Source organism: Aethalodelphis obliquidens, unplaced genomic scaffold (genome assembly GCF_003676395.1).
Source record: "Aethalodelphis obliquidens isolate GAN/ISIS:26980383/991018 unplaced genomic scaffold, ASM367639v1 scaffold5, whole genome shotgun sequence".
Taxonomy (NCBI): Eukaryota; Metazoa; Chordata; class Mammalia; order Artiodactyla; family Delphinidae; genus Aethalodelphis; species Aethalodelphis obliquidens.
In genome coordinates, this window is record NW_020837949.1 from 36,419,185 (window position 1) to 36,437,215 (window position 18,031).

Below are 18,031 nucleotides of genomic sequence, written 5' to 3' on the forward strand. Positions count from 1 at the left end.
AGAGAAGGTAGCCATCCAGAGGAACCCTTCTGGCGGCATCAATATTCTCTCTGAAGGTAGAATAATCAACCATCCCAGCTTGCCAGGGAATGAAGACTTTCCCAGGATAGATGGCCAGCCTATTGTCAGCTCAGGAAGATGCCTTCCCTACTCTGAACTGTTCCAGATCTTATTCTCTGGATCACAAAATTGGGAACTTAACCATGCCTTATTTCTTGTTTTGCCTCTGTCTGGTGATCTTGTCTCCCCACTTAGGGGTAAGCTCCATTAGGGCAGCATGTCTGCATGGTGAAAAGACATTGGAAATTAATAAATTCCTATTGCTTATGGGAAGACACTTCCCAACAGGGGCCTGACCATAAGTTACCTTCTGTGGACCTTCCTAAAAGTAGGATCAGAGAGGCCCCTCCCAGGGAATTTTTCCAGATTCTCAAGAACTATCAGCCCTTCACTAGAGCCAGCAGAAAACCTCTCCCTCACCTCAAACCCTGCTCTCACCTTCTTTATGTGAACAAGGGAAGTAATAGCCACTCTCATTAATCAAGAGCTTACCAAACACCAGGTGTTTTGCAGCAACACTGTGAGGCAGGTATTATTCCCATTTTACAGATGAGGTGACCAAGGCTCAGAAAAGGTAAGTAACTTAGCCAGGGTCACACAGCTTGTGAGCAACAGAGCCAGATTCAAAGGCAGGTCCTTTGACTCCAAAGCCCATGGTCTTCACCACCATCAAGGTGGCCTCCTAGCCTGGTGGCCATTTCTCCCACATGTAGCCCCCAGCCGTCCTATGTCTGATGCAACCATTCACTCTCCCTCCAGCATCACGCACTATATTTTAACTCCTGCCTTCTTTCTTCCTTTCAAATTGACCTCCTTCCTCTGAAATAACCAACTGCCACCAGGTGTCTCTCCTCTTATTAGTGAGCAGCACTTGGCTCTATTGCAAGTCAGAGGCAATGCAGGCAGCATGGAAACCCGTCCTAGATTAATTACACAAATTCCCATTACTGAGCCATCATTATAGCCCGAGGATGCCCAGATGAGAACATCATGCAAAGGGTACAACACAGGTACACAATGACAAGGCAAAATCTGAGAGGTTCACATGAAGTTCTAGGCTCAAAGGATTGCATTGTGTCCATTGGGGAAAAAATTATGAATGATTCCTTTGTGACTTCTACAAGTAATATGGAAAGAACCTGGGTTTTCTCTCATCTGTACTAAATGAAGGTTAAACATAGGTCAGGGAATGTACCTCAAAGGCTACCTAATGTCTTTTCCATCATTGTGTTTTCTGAGCCTGTAAGAAACTGTTTGAGCCCCTGAATAGATTTATAGTAATTCAGAAGCTAACCCCAACTCATCAATATTAAAGAAATTTGCTAAATTTGGGGGAGGGAGAAGGACGTGGGTAGAATTCTAATTTAGTCTATTTGTGGCAATATTTAAAACCACTTTGGGACATGGAACATTAGACATTTTTAGCATTTGAGAGGCCATAATTAGATTATTAATTGGTTTTTCAATTGTTTGACCTGCCCCATTTGTTCATCAGGCAACAAATGCTCTGTGGCAGCAGTATTCCACATTCAGGAAGGATATTCCTCATGGAATAAGCTGTTACAATCCATTTCTTTGAGGATTCATGCATGAAGAATGAATCATGTTTCATAATTTGAAAGGGGATGTGAGAGTCAGAGGAGGCCAAGAAACCACGAGAAATTAGGATCATGACTTCCTTTCTACAGCCCGTTCGTTCTTCACGTACATGACGCGGGACAGAGCTCATCTGCCTTTATCCGGGAAGACTTAAAACGCCACAGCTTGACAGGTGGGATCTATACTTCACTCCAGGGCTGCTTTCTCTGCCCTTATTTACCCTCACATCCTACTTCTCACATTCCTGGTCTAAAAGCAAATGTCTACAGAAAAATCCCTACGTATTTTATTGGCAAGACCAGCCTTGAAGGCAAAAAAAGAGAGAAAGAAGAAATGAAACAAAATTAACAGTTTCTTTGATTTCTTTTTGACCAAGAACGTGCCTTCCTCTAGGGGCAGTCTGATTTCTCTTAGGTGGTGAGAAATTCAGGGGTAACACAAGTTGTGTCCAAATGAACTCTTGCAAAGACAGAAAATGCACCTAAATTGAAGACAGGCTTCTAATCCTTGCAGTTTTAAGAGCTGCACCTGGCCTAGTCCCTGTTTCAACTGTTGATTTTGCTCCTCAGGTGCTGAGGATTGAACTAATTATTTGCCTCACTTCATGGCCCAAAACTGTCATTGGTTTCAGGTGATTATTGAATATTTGGGTATTGATTTTTTTTTTTAATCCCACCAACTCTGAGTCATTTATAACTGTATATCAAAGAGGAGGGCGACCATTCCCAGACATGATTCTCAATGTCCAGGGAATGTCAAAATTCTGTCAAAGGACCTATAAAATGTCTTCAGATGAAAATATCCAAGACAGGAGGTTCCCATTCCAAATGACCAGGAGGCAGATCCTGACAATTGGGGCCAGGGCAGGGGGGGACTCTAAGGTGCCACCAGGCCACTCACAGGTAGGACACTGAACAGCATTAATTTTCTTAAAAACAAAACAAAACGGAAATCTGAATCATTTGTGTCTTGAGATCAAGACTGATCACAATTTTTCCAACATGTGAAAAGACAAACTGCTGGGCAGGCTACCAGCCTGGCCAGGCCTGCGTGTCTCACATTCCCAGGAAGCCCCTAGGTCATGGCGCCACAAAGCTCCTATGGCAATAATTCTTCTCTGCTCTCCTGGGGCAGGAAGTGGAGCAGACCCCTCTGTCTGGCTTCTCCCTAGGTTCCTCGCCCTTCAGCATTCCCAGGTTCTCACTGACACCTTCTGCTCTCAGAACGGCCCTCAACCAGCTCTTCAGTCAAATTGAACAGCCCCCTAAACTGGATCCTCAACCAAGCACAGATGAGAAGGGGGAGGAAAGAAAACAGACAGGTGAGGGAGGAAGTGGAGGGTTCTTCTGAAGAATTTTATGGTTCCTTTGACAAGAGATTAATAGTGTTCCCTGAGGATTAAAAATAACATGCACAATTGGGCCCCCTCTTTAACATACAATTTATGAGCCGCTTATAAACAGCACAGAGCCTGAAAGACTTTCTGTCAACTTCGCTGTTCTCACCAGCAGCAACATCCTCCCACTACACAGACGAAACTCCCAAAAGTCAGGGAGGTTAAGAAACAGAGTCAAGGGACTTCCCTGGTGGCGCAGTGGTTGAGAATCCGCCCACCAATGCAGGGGACACGGGTTCGAGCCCTGGTCCGGGAAGATCCCACATGCCGCAGATCAGCTAGGTCTGTGCACCACAACTCTAGAGCCCGCGAGCCACAACTACCAAGCCCGCGCACCTAGAGCCCCTGCTCTGCAACAGAGAAGCCACCGCAAGGAGAAGTCCGTGAGCCACAACTACTGAGCCCGCACACCATAACTACTGAAGCCCGTGCACCTAGAGCCCGTGCTCCGCAACAAGAGAAGCCACCACAATGAGAAGCCTGTGCACCACAACAAAGAGTAGTCCCGGTTCACCGCAACCAGAGAAAGCTGGCATGCAGCAACGAAGATCCATTGCAGCCCAAAACAAAGAAATTTTTAAAAAAAGACAGAGGCAAGAGAGGTGAGGGCCTCACTGTAACTTGTGCGCAGAACCAGAATCCAAACACAAGTTTACTCCGAATACATCATTTGTCCAGCCACTCAACCAAACTGAATATCAGACTCATCACAGCAGCTTTTTAAGATCATGAATTCTCAATCCCACCCGCCCTGCCTGCTAAGTCAGAATATCTGAGAATAGGATCCAAGAACCTGGGTCTTTCTAAGCCTCCCAGCTGACCCTTGGACAGCACATTGGGGAGCTGCTTTCTCCTGTTCACTATTACAGGTCATTACTGGCTTCTTACGTGTCTTATTTGCACGACCAACTAGCCTCCTCTTGAATCCTCTGTACCATCAGCCCACACAGGCGGGCACCACATATACGCTCAACACCTGCTTGTTACAGGGAATTAAGTTTGTTCTAAATTGCTTGTCATTGTTTTTTTTTAATCCTTTTCATCATCGTGAAAAGCAGAATTATATTTCAGTAAGGTTTTGCCTATAAAAAAATTTACTGAGAAGTTTTTATCTTTACCAAATGAGAGTAAGTACACACATGAGTTCCAATAAGAATATGTTTAATTTCCTCTTTTTTAAAAAAAATACACTTCCTGATTCTGTGGAAAGATAGCTCATAGTCCTAATGCTTTTTCACAGCTTCTTCTGAGCAAACTCATTCACACAGGGGATAGATTACCAGTCTTTTCTTATGATGTTTCTTTTGGCCATCCTCTACTGAATTTAAATGGGGTCATTATTTTAAGCGGGAATAAAATTATTTTATACACCATGACTCAGAGAGACCTTGTTTCCATTAAAATTCTCTTTCTAAGCAATAAAAATGGATTATAACACAATGGTTTGTGCAATATTTCCCAAGACACCTCAGTCCAAATGTCACGCACACCAAAATTTTTCTCTTTTCCACCACAGAATGCTGTTAGAAAAAAAAAAGAAAGCAATTGTGTTTTTCTTTTTTTTCCAGCCCCCCGGCATGTGGAATCCTAGTTCCCTGACCAGGGATCAAACCCGCCCCCACTGCATTGGAAGTGCAGAGTCTTAACCACCGGCCAGCCAGGGAAGCCCCTCAATTGTGTTATTTTTAACCCTCCTGGTTTTCTTGTTCTTACCTAAGAGCCTTACTTTGGAGATTGGTGTCCACTGGCAGAGTCCTGGCCAGATGACCCTGGTCTTTGCAGGAGAGAGAAGTACCCCGTATTCCCTAATCTGTGGCCGGGCAGCCACAATGGGAAGCTGAAGCCTCCTCCTTCCGGGTTGTTCCACACCCCAATGGCCTCCAGGTGTCACAGCAGAGTGTGGTGGGCGGGCCTGGGGCCGGCTCACCTGCAGGTGGTTGCCAATCAGAACAATTTGAGGAGCTGTAGGAAGGCTCTCCCAGGGTCATCATGGTGGACTGAAAAGTGCATGGCATTGTTCCTGGGGTCAGAAGACGCGGATAATCCTTCTATCACGGCAACACCAGGAAGGGCATGCAGACAGAGCCCATTGCCAGAAAAAAATCACCTCTCTCTGAGCCTCTTGTGAACATGTACAAAGTCCAAAGAAAGACGCAAAACTTTCTTTTCTTTCCCTATCAGGACATGTCTCAGTTCAGCAGTCCCTTCTTTCTTTTTCTACTCCTTTGCCTCACATTACTGTCCCGGCTCCCTCCTGCCACTGCGCGTTGTGCTTTGGTCCAGGATAGACCTTAGAGAAGCAAATGTGGATTGATATGTTCTTCAGGCTAGATCGTTTGGAAAACCACAAACCCTCCTGCTTATATTGATCAGCTCTTGTAAATTAGCTTAACACGTTGTTTTGCCAAAAGCTCTTACCCCACCATCCCTGGTCGGATCAGATCAGGATGCTATGGTCTTAAGTGCAGCAGAAAAACATTTGGCCCTAAGTCCCCATCAGTAGATGTTAAATTTAGTGGGTTATTTTCCTTATACAACACCTACTACTTTTAACATTAATAATTACAATAACTAGCATTTATTGAGTACTTTGTTTCTGACACAGTGTAAGTCATTTATCAACTCTTTTAAGCCTTACAACAATACTAAAAAACATTTTATAATGATCTAATTTTACTGATAAAGGAGGAAAGAGGTTAATTTCCCCAAAGCCACAGTAAATGGTGGCACCAGGATTCGAACCAGACAGTTGGGTTCCCCAGCCCATGTCTCAACCACCATATTTGACGGCAGTGAGACTACATGTAACCAAAGGGTATGAAGGTTCAGCTATGCAAGATGAACAAATTCTCAAGACCTAATGTCCAGAATGGTGACGATAGTTTAACTATACTGTATTGTACACTTGAAATTTACTGAGTATAGATCTTAGATCTTTCCATACACACAACACACACAAATTCATACAAATAGTAACTATGTAGAGGTGATGAATATGTTAATTAGCTTAATTATGGTGATCATTTAACAATGTATGCATAGATCAAAACATTGTTATACACCTTAAATATACACAGTTTTTATATGTCAATTATATCTCAAAGCTGTTTTTTAAGAAAAAGGAAAGAAAAAAATGGATGATTTTATTAAACAAAAATTCTCCAAATGTTAACATTTACCATAGTGGCTTTATACACACATAAATTTTTTTTGAATTTTATTTTATTTTTTATACAGCAGGTTCTTATTAGTTATCTATTCACACACACACACTTTTATTTTTCTGAACCATTTTGGAATTGAAGACATGATGTCCCTTTATCCTTAAATGCTTCCATGTGTGTTTCCTAAAACCAAGAACTGTCTCATGATAACCATGATACTATTAGTAAAATCAGGCAACTAACATTGATATAATACTATTATCTAGTCTACAGACCCTATTCAGATTATTCCAGTTGTTCCAATAATAGCTTTAATAACAAATTTAAATCCCTGTGTTAAAAAAAAAAAGACGACATGTAGCCAGCCAATATTTTAAAACAGGATCAATAGAAGTTGCGAATCTGTGAATCCAAATACCAGGAGCTGTAATGCCTGGAGTTCCCCAGGCTGTGTATGTGACCATGGCTCCATCGATGCCATACAGGCAGGACAGTGCAGATCCAACAAGATGGATGCAAAAACATGGATGAAATGATTTATCAGACACTACACTACTTCATGTTATAAAAATCATAAATTCCTTGGAATAAAGATCATTTATTACTGAGCACAAAATATCCACTGTGTAGGGGAAAGAAAAAAAAGGCATAACAAGACCAAATGGGTTCAAAGAAAGAAATGGGTATTTTTAAAAAGAGTTGCTGCATCAGCTCATCTGTAGTTTGTAAAACAATGTTATAGCAAATCCTGATAAATTATTTTGCCACACCCCATCAACAGGTCAATAAGAATTTTCCAACAAATACAAATCAGATTTTTAAATATTCTGCATGATATCAATTTTTAAAAATTAAGTATGCAGTACAAATGTTTTTGAGTGCAAAAATGGATAGGTGAAATGTCTTGTGTTTATTTCATTAACTATTTAGTGTTACAAAATGTGTGTTTATGTATGTGTCTAACTTTAGAATAGACCCAGATGTTTCTGATGAACCCAAAACGATAGAATTGCAATAGACTTCACACAACAGACTTACACAATATATTTATATTAAATACAAGATTTTCTAAGACTCATGCTTTTAAAGCTGATTTATATCACAACATATCCAATCTCATAAATTCTGTGCCTTACCTTTTGTGCTAAAACAAGGCAGGTTCCAAATATTCCAAATATATGGTTTCCCACTGTAGTTTAATAAAGGCTACAAACCTATCAGATTTCCTCACAATGAATCAGCAGCGTACTGAAGGATTTTTTTCCCATTAGAAACAAAGTCAAAAAGCTTATATATCTACACATAACTATACATCTCCTTTGTTCCTCACTTGAATGTAAGCTTCTCTGGAGTATGGTGGCTTGTACAAAGCAGCAGCTCAATAAACATTAGTTGAATAAATAGGGCTCTCTCTTTTGACCCCACCCTACCATAGGCACATAACTACTATTAGCAAGTACCAGTAGGCAACTAGCTTGGAGGCCACCCACACCCCTGTCCCTGGAGAAATGAGTCAAAGTGTAATCACCTGAGCAGAATCTATTTTATTGCAAAGAGTTATCACCTGATTCCCTTGAACACAAATAATTCAGTGAATGCCTTAGGCTTTCGAGGGAGTTCATAAAGTTACACGAGGTGCCATGAAATTTACTGGCCACAGTGAACTTATTCTGGTGCCAAAGCTCCTTTCGTAAAAGAAGCTGTACATACAGAGCCAAATTCCCATTCTTGTTTCCTGTTGGTTCTCTTCCACGCTAGCCACCTTCAACCCCATGAAAGCTGAAGGACCCTACCACAAAATCAGCCCCCTTCTGGCGGCTGTCCCCAGCCCCCCTTGCCTTGGAGCTGCTCCCATCCCTGTAGTGGAAAGTTGGCCTTTTGTTGCCTACAGATATGCCCTTGGTCGGTTCTTAACCCTGTACCCTCCCAGGACAGCGAGAAGCTCAGGTGTTAGCAGTTGCTCTTGGACGATCATTCCTTTAGTTCTGTTCAGAGTCCAGTTGGTTGAGTCGCTTTACAATGATGCTGTTGATTTTCTTAAGATCATCTATGTCCCTTCCCTCAGCTGCTAGTCTTCTTGACACATCTTCCATCTTGTTGCCAGTTTGAACTTTAAAATGAAAAACAGACAGTGTTACACTGGTTTCCAGTGTGTTCCATCGGGACTCATCAGAGCCCCGTTGGGGTGCTCGGCTGGAGAGCTGAGAGGCCCTCTTGGCAAATCCCCTGCTCCAGTATCCCACGCAGCCCAGAAGCCCAGAAGAGAAATTGATGGAAGACTGAAGTTACCTATCAAGTGAATTATTTTTACGACTTCTTGGTGAAAGACTTGACTACCTTTTGCAGACTCCACACAGATTTTCGCTAAGAAAGACTTTGCTGTGAGCAAACAAAGGAAACCACCAGCGTCTGATTATCCCCACAGAAGTGACTGTTACGTTGTCTCATTTTGAGACCCGTTCTCAGAAAAGGTTTTTCACTCCACATGTGGGAGGTGGGATATTTTGGGTTCCAGACTACTTTGATATACACAGCTCTCCTGGCTCTAAATGACCAGCCCATAATGAATGTATAATAATTCCCCTCAGACCACCCTGAGAGCAGAGAGTCCATATTTCCAAAATAAATAGAACCCCTGGTTATTGAGTAGGTCAGGGAATGGAATACTCTGAGGTCTGCTTATGAGTTAAAATGTCCAAGAAAAGCAGCACAAAATCAGTATCTAACATGTGAGCACCTTATCATTTCCATTGCAGGCAAGTTTTTTCCAAGATATCTTTCAGGAACTAATGATGGTGGTAACTTGCTACTGGGTTTAGCCAAAAACTAACATGGGAAAGTGTTAGAGCCTCACCTTCCAGGCTTGGGACAAACTGTTGCCCAGAAGCTGCCTTTCCCCCATATCTGAAAAATTATGTTGGATGAATTATGGTCCAAGACATGACAGAAAGGTTTTAATTGAGCTTTGATGCAGAGCCAGGCAGAGATACCACTTGCTTCTGGAGAAAAGTGTGAAACAAATAAATCCATAGCATGGGACATACTTCCCCTCTTGGGAACCTTCTACGTTAGTCAAACACAGAAGGAAGTAGCAGCCATATTGGACTAAGGCTGTTCCACAATACAGTGGTTCCAAGTTAAATTCCAAAAGAGAAAAATGTTTCTATATGCAAAAACATTAGAGAAAAATCATGCCTGACCTGCCTTTTGGAAATTCACAAGAAGTAAAATAAAATACCTTAAGTATTACTAACCCAGCAATTCTCAAACTCATTTGATCATAGAACCCTTTTTAAAATTAAGGCAATACTTAATCACATCCCACATATCTACATTGCTTGGCCACTGGAAACTGCTACAGAGGCAGGTAGGCATCCACGGTAACCTATCCTTGCTGTCCGTTATTCCTCTTTAGGACAGGGATTGTGACAAAAACACAAGGTCCAACAGTTTATTCAAGGTAATCAGTATAAAATAGCCTTATTTCTCTTGCATAAAAATGTCAGGGTTATAAAGAATATAAGTTCTTACACTTCAGTTAAAATGACACAAATTTGCACTGAACCCCACTGACAGCAAAAAGGTTTCCTTGTTAAAGATGAGCACAGGCCAAGTTCATTTATAGCTGCCTGTGCCAACTCTGGTCTTAGGTTGGGTTAAGGTTTATCTGAAAACCACAGGAAGCCTTTATTATTACTTCAACACAGGCAGTGGAGGGCCAGTGAGGTCTGCAGACAGACAGCTCAGGGTATGAATCCCAGTTCTGCTTCTGACTAGCTGGATAAATGTGGAGAGTTAAACTCTCTGGGCCTTAGTCTTTCATCAGTAAAATAGAAATATTAGACACTACCTTGAAGGATAGAGTAAGGACTTAAGATAATGAATTTAACGTGTCTGGCAAAGAGTAATTGTCCAATAAAAAGACACTCTTCTTTATTCACATTTTCTTTTTTTTTCTAAGATTTTTTTGATGTGGACCATTTTTTTTTTAAGTCTTTATTGAATTTGTTACAATATTGCTTCTGTTTATGTTTTGGTTTTTTGGCGGCAAGACATGTGGGATCTTAGCTCCCCGGGATCAAACCCACATGCCCTGCATTGGAAGGCAAAGTCTTAACCACTGGACCGCCAGGGAAGTCCCTTCTTTCTGTTTCTTGATATGACTTTGCCCTCAATATAAAACACTAGAAGCAAACATAAAATAAATCTTATTCATACAATGGGGTGTAATATGGTGATAAAGTGAATAGTCTTTGATGTCAGGCAGGGGTGTCTCTGAGCCCTGATTAGGCACCATTGTCTGTCGGCCTTGGGCATATTAATTAATCTCTCTAAGCTTCAGTTCCAGCATTGATAAAACCAAAATAACAATAGGTCCTACACCATAGAGTTGTTATGAGGTGGTGAGCAAACAGACATAAATGCTTAGCACAGTGCCTGGGACAGAGTGGGCACCCAATACATAACATTTTTAATTATCATTGCCCTAAATCTTACTACCTATTTTCCCACAAAAAACAGCAGTCCCTTTGGGGTGCTTCCAAGTTGGTAGGCATACCTAAAATTTCTCAATAGTTTAACTTAGTCATTTCCTGGGCAGGTGAGGCAGGATGATATTTGGAGCAACAACTTATGTGGTATAACATTTCAGAAGAGTAATCCGTGTGCTCTTTCCTGCAGGTTCAGGGCCAACCCTCCTCCAAAGAATAATCACATGCAAGGGCACCACTATTGTAAGGAGAGTTCACGCTGTAGCTTCTAAGTGCAAAAGGGCATCAGCAGGGTGACAAAGAAGCAATTAAACATCACCGCTTCGCGCCAGCTCTAAAACCTATACCAGGAAAAGACCTTTAAGCTGGAAGGGAGACGAAGTTTTGGGGAGGAAAAGGGGTTAGAAGCTGTAAGTAAGAGTCATGCCCTCTGCCCACTTCTCATCACCACCACTGCTACCTCCACTGATCCTGAACGAATCTGAAATAGAGGCATTTCAGAGCCATGGGATCCACCGCTCATTTAGGAGTTCTGAAGGCTACAAGGCCTGCAGGGCAGAAGAAATGACAGTGTGGTGGATCCAGGCAAAAGGGTATAAAGCGCAACTCCTTCTCTCAGGCTCCGTCCACTCTTAAGAGGGGTGGGAGGGAACTGAAGTAACCCCAGATGGTGGTCTGCAGGGGACAGCTCAGGGAGGATGCTGGTGGGCTTTCCTGAAAGGGCAACGTGCCTCAGCACGGACAGCACCCCTCCCCGATCTGAGGCAGAGAGGAGAGTGGCACCGAGACCTCAGGGGATCTCTTGGCTGAAGGGGTGTGTGGGAAAGCCTGGGTCACCACTCAAGGGTGGACACGCAGGGCCCAGGCCAAGGGCAGGCAGGACGCCAGCCTGGGCGGTGTCAGACAGGAGCAGTCTCCTCCCATCCCAGCACTGCCTCTGGGCCCTGGCACAAGCCCAGTTAGTGCTTCTAATGGATTTCAGGGAAGCCAGGGAACCTGGAAGAGGGGGTGAACCTGACTGTGACTGAAAATTATAGACCTGAGTTCATGGAGAACCCATGTGTTGGATGAAGAAAACCCCGAGTTAGCTAGAATAAGCTGCCTACCATTGGCAGCTAGGGCCTCCAGATGAGAAATTAAAGCATGATAGAAACATTTAATGTCCATGTTTGCGAACTCCTGGCACTGGGGGCTTATGTGTGCCCCAGCGACCCGGCCCAGAGCAGCAGGTACCCTAGGCATTCACGCCCCCTCAGCCTTCAGCGGCAGCACTGACTGCCAGGAAGCACTGCCTCGTTCCCGGAGCAAAGCTAAACAACCAGATACAAAGTAAGTGCACAGCAGTGATGAAAAGTGTGTCGATGGTACTCACCTATCAGAAATATCACAAAGGAAACCAGTGCCAGGCTGACAATCAGCACGATGATCAGCCCCACCAAAAACAGACTGTGGTTTCCATTTCCTGAGTTAGTGCCGACGTCCGGGATTTTCTCCTCTAGAGCTAATGTGAAACAAACAACAACAAAGACAAAAACTCCTCAGCATTAAAAAAAAAAGAGAGAGAGAGAGAGATGTAAGGGATATGCCCATTTTCCCTCTGATCACTCTGGAAAGAGACTTATGTTTGAGGAATGTCTTTGGATCGGGTGCTCTTTGAGAGTTTTTCACCTTCTTCTATATCAGTGTCCAAAGAACAAGTCAGGTCAAGCTATCTCCTCAGCCCCTATTTGGAAAATTCTTTGAAGACCGTGTTAACACTGATGTAGCCAGACTTGGATTTTTCCTTTGCTTGGGGGAGGGTGGTGGTGGGTGGTGGGCAGGGAATAAAGAAGTTAAGGGTTCCGAGTGCTGGAGGCTCTATTGCCCTTTTCCCAAAGTGAGCCAAGGATAAAACACAGCTGGCTGTGGGTCGCTTACTCTGGGTGAAAGGCTGAACACTCTGCGATATCTCCCAGAAAACTTTATTTCCTATAAAAATAACCAGTTATGGGCTTCCCTGGTGGCGCAGCGGTTGAGGGTCCGCCTGCCGATGCAGGGGACACGGATTCGTGCCCCGATCCGGGAAGATCCCACATGCCGCGGAGCGGCTGGGCCTGTGAGCCATGGCCGCTGAGCCTGCGCGTCCGGAGCCTGTGCTCCGCAATGGGAGAGGCCATAACAGTGAGAGGCCCGCATACCACAAAAAAAAAAAAATAAATTTAAAAAAAATTTTTAAAATAACCAGTTATGCTTATATCCATTTAAACAACAACATCAAAATGACCCTGATGTGATTTGGTTTCTAAAAGCTGTTTCCAGGATGGACACGCTCTGGAAGCAAGGTTCTCTTAAATGTTTTACCGTTGAACTGAAATGCAACCATGCTTATAAAACAGCTTGGTTCACCCAAACCATGAATTGTCTGCATTTGGTCACTGTTTTGTAAGGCCTATTTGCCTAATAACACCTAATAACACCCAAATTAAATTGAAAAAGAAATACAGAAACTTGCGGTAATGGAGATCCTTGAATTGCCTTCTGTAATCCCTCCTACTTTGTATCAGTCCCACACCCTCTGCTACTTGGTTATGGAGAGGTGGGGGCTTAGGTCCTGTGCTTTATAGGGACATCCTGTGTCACATCCTCCAGAGCTTTTCCTTCCTAATCATAGCCACGGCATAAGCTGGCACCCAAACACCTGCATTTATTGAGACTGACTGCAGTAAAAACAGGTGAAAACCTGAACAAATTAAAATGAAGAGAAAAACAAGAATTCGAAAAGGATTTAGGGGGCTTCCCTGGTGGCGCAGTGGTTAAGAATCCGCCTGCCAATGCAGGGACACGGGTTCGAGCCCTGGTCCGGGAAGATCCCACATGCCATGGAGCAACTAAGCCCATGCACCAGAACTACTGAGCCTGTGCTCTAGAGCCCATGAGCCACAACTACTGAGCCTGCATGCCACAACTACTGAAGCCCGTGCACCTAGAGCCCATGATCCCCAACAAGAGAAGCCACTGCAAGGAGAAGCCCATGCACTGCAATGAAGAGCCTCCGCTCGCCGCAACTAGAGAAAGCCCACGTGCAGCAACGAAGACCCAATGCAGCCAAAAAATAATAATAAATAAAAAAAAAAATTAAAACAAAAAGGATTTAGAAGGGGAATAATGGACATAAAATTGGGACAGTAAGAGTTTCGAGTGCATGTGAAACAAACAGCAAGTGGGCATTTATCACCTGTGTTGGAATGTCAGCGTTTAAGCTAGAAAAGATGGGGCTCAGAATAACCTGATAGAACTCATTTATAATATTTAGGGGACAAGATACACATGTAGTATTTAGTTAGTATTCAGCAGCTTTTTATTTTGTGTTCCCCCTCCTCTTTCTAATGCTTTAATTGAGGCAATCTGTAATCTAAAAAAATGAAGCTGACTTTTTTGCCCAACAAAATCTTAATGGTTTTTTTTTAAAACTAGATAAACGTGTGGAACAATCCGCTACGAAGTAAGACCTCTCTAGGAAAGTGGGCACCCTCGGTGACCTGGCTGTGGTCACTAGAAGGCACAAAAGCGGCCAGGAGGGATGAGTAAGCCTCATCTCAGCAGCCTCCACCGCTTTCCAGGGAGAGAAACTCCACAGGGAACTTCTTAGAAGTTTTAAAGACAAGAGTTCAAATCTTGCTTAACAGCCAAGAAAGCCCACAAGCCTGGCAAGTATTCAGAGAACAAAAGCAAAAGTTGCCTAATACTAAACAGCATCTCTAACGCGGAGGCTTCCTAATGCCCACCCTGCCCCCAGCCCACGACCACAGGTCCAGCTCAGCATTCGCTATTTTTAGGTGGCCAAGAAGCCCGGACGGGCGGCCAAGCCTGGGAAGGCACACATACGGAACAGATGCTGCGATCCGGCAGGACAGAGGTTTAGTTTGTTTAAGTCATTTATGGAATCCACAACATAAAGCTTTCTATCTTCAGGAATGCCGCCAGAGCCGGTGTCCTGGGAAGAAGGATTCATTGTCCCTGGAAGAAAACACTGCTGTTAAACACAAGAGGCGGGGCTGGGGAGCCGGCCTTCAGATGGATCACAGCCCACAGGAAGTTGGGCTGGCATGTGAAGACCCACCCACACATACTACTGCCAAATGAAGGGCTAGAAAAGTTTAGCTGTTCCTTTTGGGGACAATATTGAAACTCTTCTTTTTGCTTTGCTTGCCTGGAAGCTCAGAGTCAAGTGCGTGTCCCAATTTTAACGCTTTAATACCCTGCTTATCTGCACTTGCTCTTTCTTCCTGCTCAGATTTCTCAATTCTGTCTGTATTTACCCTGGGCCTCTTTTAATTTTTTGTGATTTTTTTTTTTTTTTTTTTTGCAGTATGTGGGTCTCTCACTGTTGTGGCCTCTCCCGTTGCGGAGCACAGGCTCCAGACGGGCAGGCCCAGCGGCCATGGCTCACGGGCCCAGCCTCTCCACGGCATGTGGGATCTTCCCGGACCCGGGCACGAACCCGCATCCCCTGCATCGGCAGGTGGACTCTCAACCACTGCACCACCAGGGAAGCCCTGTAATTGATTTTTGAATGTTTCTCTTTATTACACTGTTGGTATTCTGGCGAGACTTCTCAAATCCCTTGTGCAAGAAGACGATGTATAAACACATAAAAAGATAAAATTAAGCTAGGCAGCCTGTGGCCATAAAAATTCTGAGAAGAAGAAAATGTTACTGTGAACCATTCTAATCGATGAGGCTTTAATACAAAACTATACTTTTTATATTCTCCCTCAATATGGTATAGGAGTCCCCATCTTAAAGGTATCCTTTCATCATTACAGACTGGCTCTGAGACCTCAAGACAAAAATCTTAGCAAACTGAGTACGGAGATGAATACTGCAGCTGTTGGAGGCTAAACTTCAGGACCTCTCAGGTCTCTTCCTTCTGTGTTTCCTTAGAGTGCGGTCACTTACGTAATAAGTAATTCTAAAATTGTGGTTTACATTGAAGATAATATCCTCTAATGATAGCACAAGTTCAAGCTACACTGAAAAATCTGAATGGATTAAAAAGTTCTATTTTAAGATGTCTCTCTAGCACAGAGAACCTGTGACCTTTTAATTATGTGAAAAGAAGGTTCTAGGAAGACAAATTCTGATTGCTATCAAAGCTTTCTTCTTCACAGTTATCTCTTTTCATAAAATGAGTCTAATAATGGATGTGGGATTTTTTGATCGGGAAAGGATTTTAGACATGCTCTCATCTAGCCCCCATCCTTTCCACAAATGAGAAAATTGACGCTCAGAAGGTAAATGCCCAAGATCATACATTAGTTAGTTGCTGGGCTGGAAGCAGGCCTCACGCTTCAGAGTTCACTGCCCCTTCCCTTGTGTTACCTTCCTTCTCCACACCTTTCCCGAATCCTTTGTCAAGACTCAGCTCAAACCTCACCTCCATTAAGAATCAACCCGTCTTTTCCTTGTGCCCTTGCTGGATACTGTACATTCTTCTATCAGAACATCTGTTCTATTTTATCGCATTTATTTGCCTACATCTTTGATTTTCCCAATTGACTGAACACTCCATAGGGTAATCTCCAATCCTATTCTTCAAATGCCCAGTGCCAAGTTTAGAAGCCAGTGATTTATGTTAAGTTGGAACACCTAAAATATTTTATTTAGGATTTAAATCTCACTATTTCCAAAAGAATTTGAGGCAGTTAATAATAAGTACACTAACATAAAACTGAGGTTAAGAATCCTCGTGTCATATCTATCTGGACTTTAGTAAAAGCAATGCAGAAAACTTCACATCTGCCTATATGTGGCAACACACTATTGACTTCCTCTTAACATTTTAAAATTTTCCTTTAATGCCCAGCTACAGAATGAAGGCAAATATGATTAGAGTTAGGAGAAACCAAATTCAGGAAAAAAAAGATGAACACCTATAGAAGATCTGAAAAAAAAAAAATATCAGCCATTTACTAAACAGATTAAACAGCACACTAAAATATTAAGACCGAACAATTTCCCAGTAATAACTAAAAACCTACTAGTACTTGTAAAAAAAAAAAAGTTCCCCCAGAACCCTAGCTAAGAAAAACAGTGAGCTCGAAAAGCCATGAACTAGTTAAATTTTTTTTCAAAGTAAAAATCTAAAAGGGTGTTTCAGTTATGCTGAAATTTTAATGAACAAGAACACCTAACTCCCTGAATATTTTAGGTAAGATACTACCAAAGCACTTTAGATATAGATATTACTGAATTCCAAATGTACTTCATGGATCATTCCTAAGGGAATGACTTTAAGTGACAAAAAAAAAAAGTAACAGCATATAGAACCGAAGGGCCTTAGAGATCAATCAAATCTCATCCTTTTACAGATAAAACCAAGTGTTGACTGATGCATGGTCACAGATTCCTATTGTTTTAAAAATGTTTTATATTTCATCCTCTCTTTATATATTATCCCAAACACTAATATCTGATGAGGCATAAAGGTTGTGTCCCATCATAGGATCATCGTTCCAGACACAGCATCTATTTTAGGCTTGGTGGCTGACACATGGTTCATTTTTGGATCTCTGACTTGACATTCTTGAGCCTTAGCTTCCCCTCTAGGGATGTAATTACTATTGCTTAAATCTCATACTGAGGCTTGAATCAGTGTTTACAAAGTAGAGGACTAGCTAGAAAATCATAGCTACAAAAACTGACTTAAGAGCGGCACGACTAATAAAATCTCCAAACTACTGGCCTTGCTGCTAACTCTAAAGGTGATTCAATGCGACATCAAACCCAGAAGCACTAACATAACAACTTAGAGTGAACTCTGAAGTGCTCTGAATGGAAATCTCTTCATTTGAGTAAAGTCACAATGTAAATAGATGCTATTTCAATGCATTTTTAATTAAATGCAACATGCAAATGAAAAATAAAGAGCCACTAGAAAAAACTGAGTTGAGTGTGGTTCACGGACGCCAAGAGCCTGCAAATGACCCTGTGAGTAAATGGATACAGGATCACATGGCCCCCAAGCCAGGACCAACAGCTGTTTGACACCCAGTTGTTGCTATCTTTGCATCTCCACATGAGAGCATCTGGGAACAACCAGCAGTGCTGGAGCAGCCAGAGTGTTACTAAATTCTGCATTGCACTAACTTGACCCTCCTTGACTGCGGTGTGCAAATTTGCTCATTAAGATTGACCAACCAAAGTAGCATCCTTTTCATGGAACCCTTTCTAATACCTTGAGCTGAAACATGTAAGTAATTTTATTTTCCTCCAGTTTAGATCAATGCTAACAGCTGATTCTTTTTGTCATTTAAGAATTCTTTGACTACCTACTAATAAAT

General features: G+C 42.6%; 1 protein-coding gene across 1 annotated transcript; it reads right to left on the bottom strand.

Annotated features, from left to right (window-relative positions):
- Positions 1–7,748: 7,748 nt before the first annotated feature.
- Positions 7,749–15,028, bottom strand: LSMEM1 (leucine rich single-pass membrane protein 1). Its single transcript, XM_027102152.1, has 3 exons — positions 14,574–15,028; positions 12,082–12,210; positions 7,749–8,329 (listed from the first exon to the last, which is right to left on the bottom strand). Exons 1-3 carry the CDS (start codon positions 14,698–14,700, stop codon positions 8,199–8,201), a joined length of 387 nt encoding a protein of 128 aa, XP_026957953.1. The 5' UTR covers positions 14,701–15,028; the 3' UTR covers positions 7,749–8,198.
- Between the last annotated feature and the right edge of the window lie 3,003 nt (positions 15,029–18,031).

What these genes read in the sequence shown, in the direction of transcription:
- LSMEM1 (XM_027102152.1), bottom strand. Translation starts at nt 14,700, where the DNA reads ATGAATCCTTCTTCCCAGGACACCGGCTCTGGCGGCATTCCTGAAGAT. An exon ending in CGGATCGCAGCATCTGTTCC is followed by an intron (nt 12,211 to 14,573) that starts GTATGTGTGCCT and finishes GTTTCACATTAG; the next exon opens with CTCTAGAGGAGAAAATCCCG. An exon ending in CTTTGTGATATTTCTGATAG is followed by an intron (nt 8,330 to 12,081) that starts GTGAGTACCATC and finishes TTCATTTTAAAG; the next exon opens with TTCAAACTGGCAACAAGATG.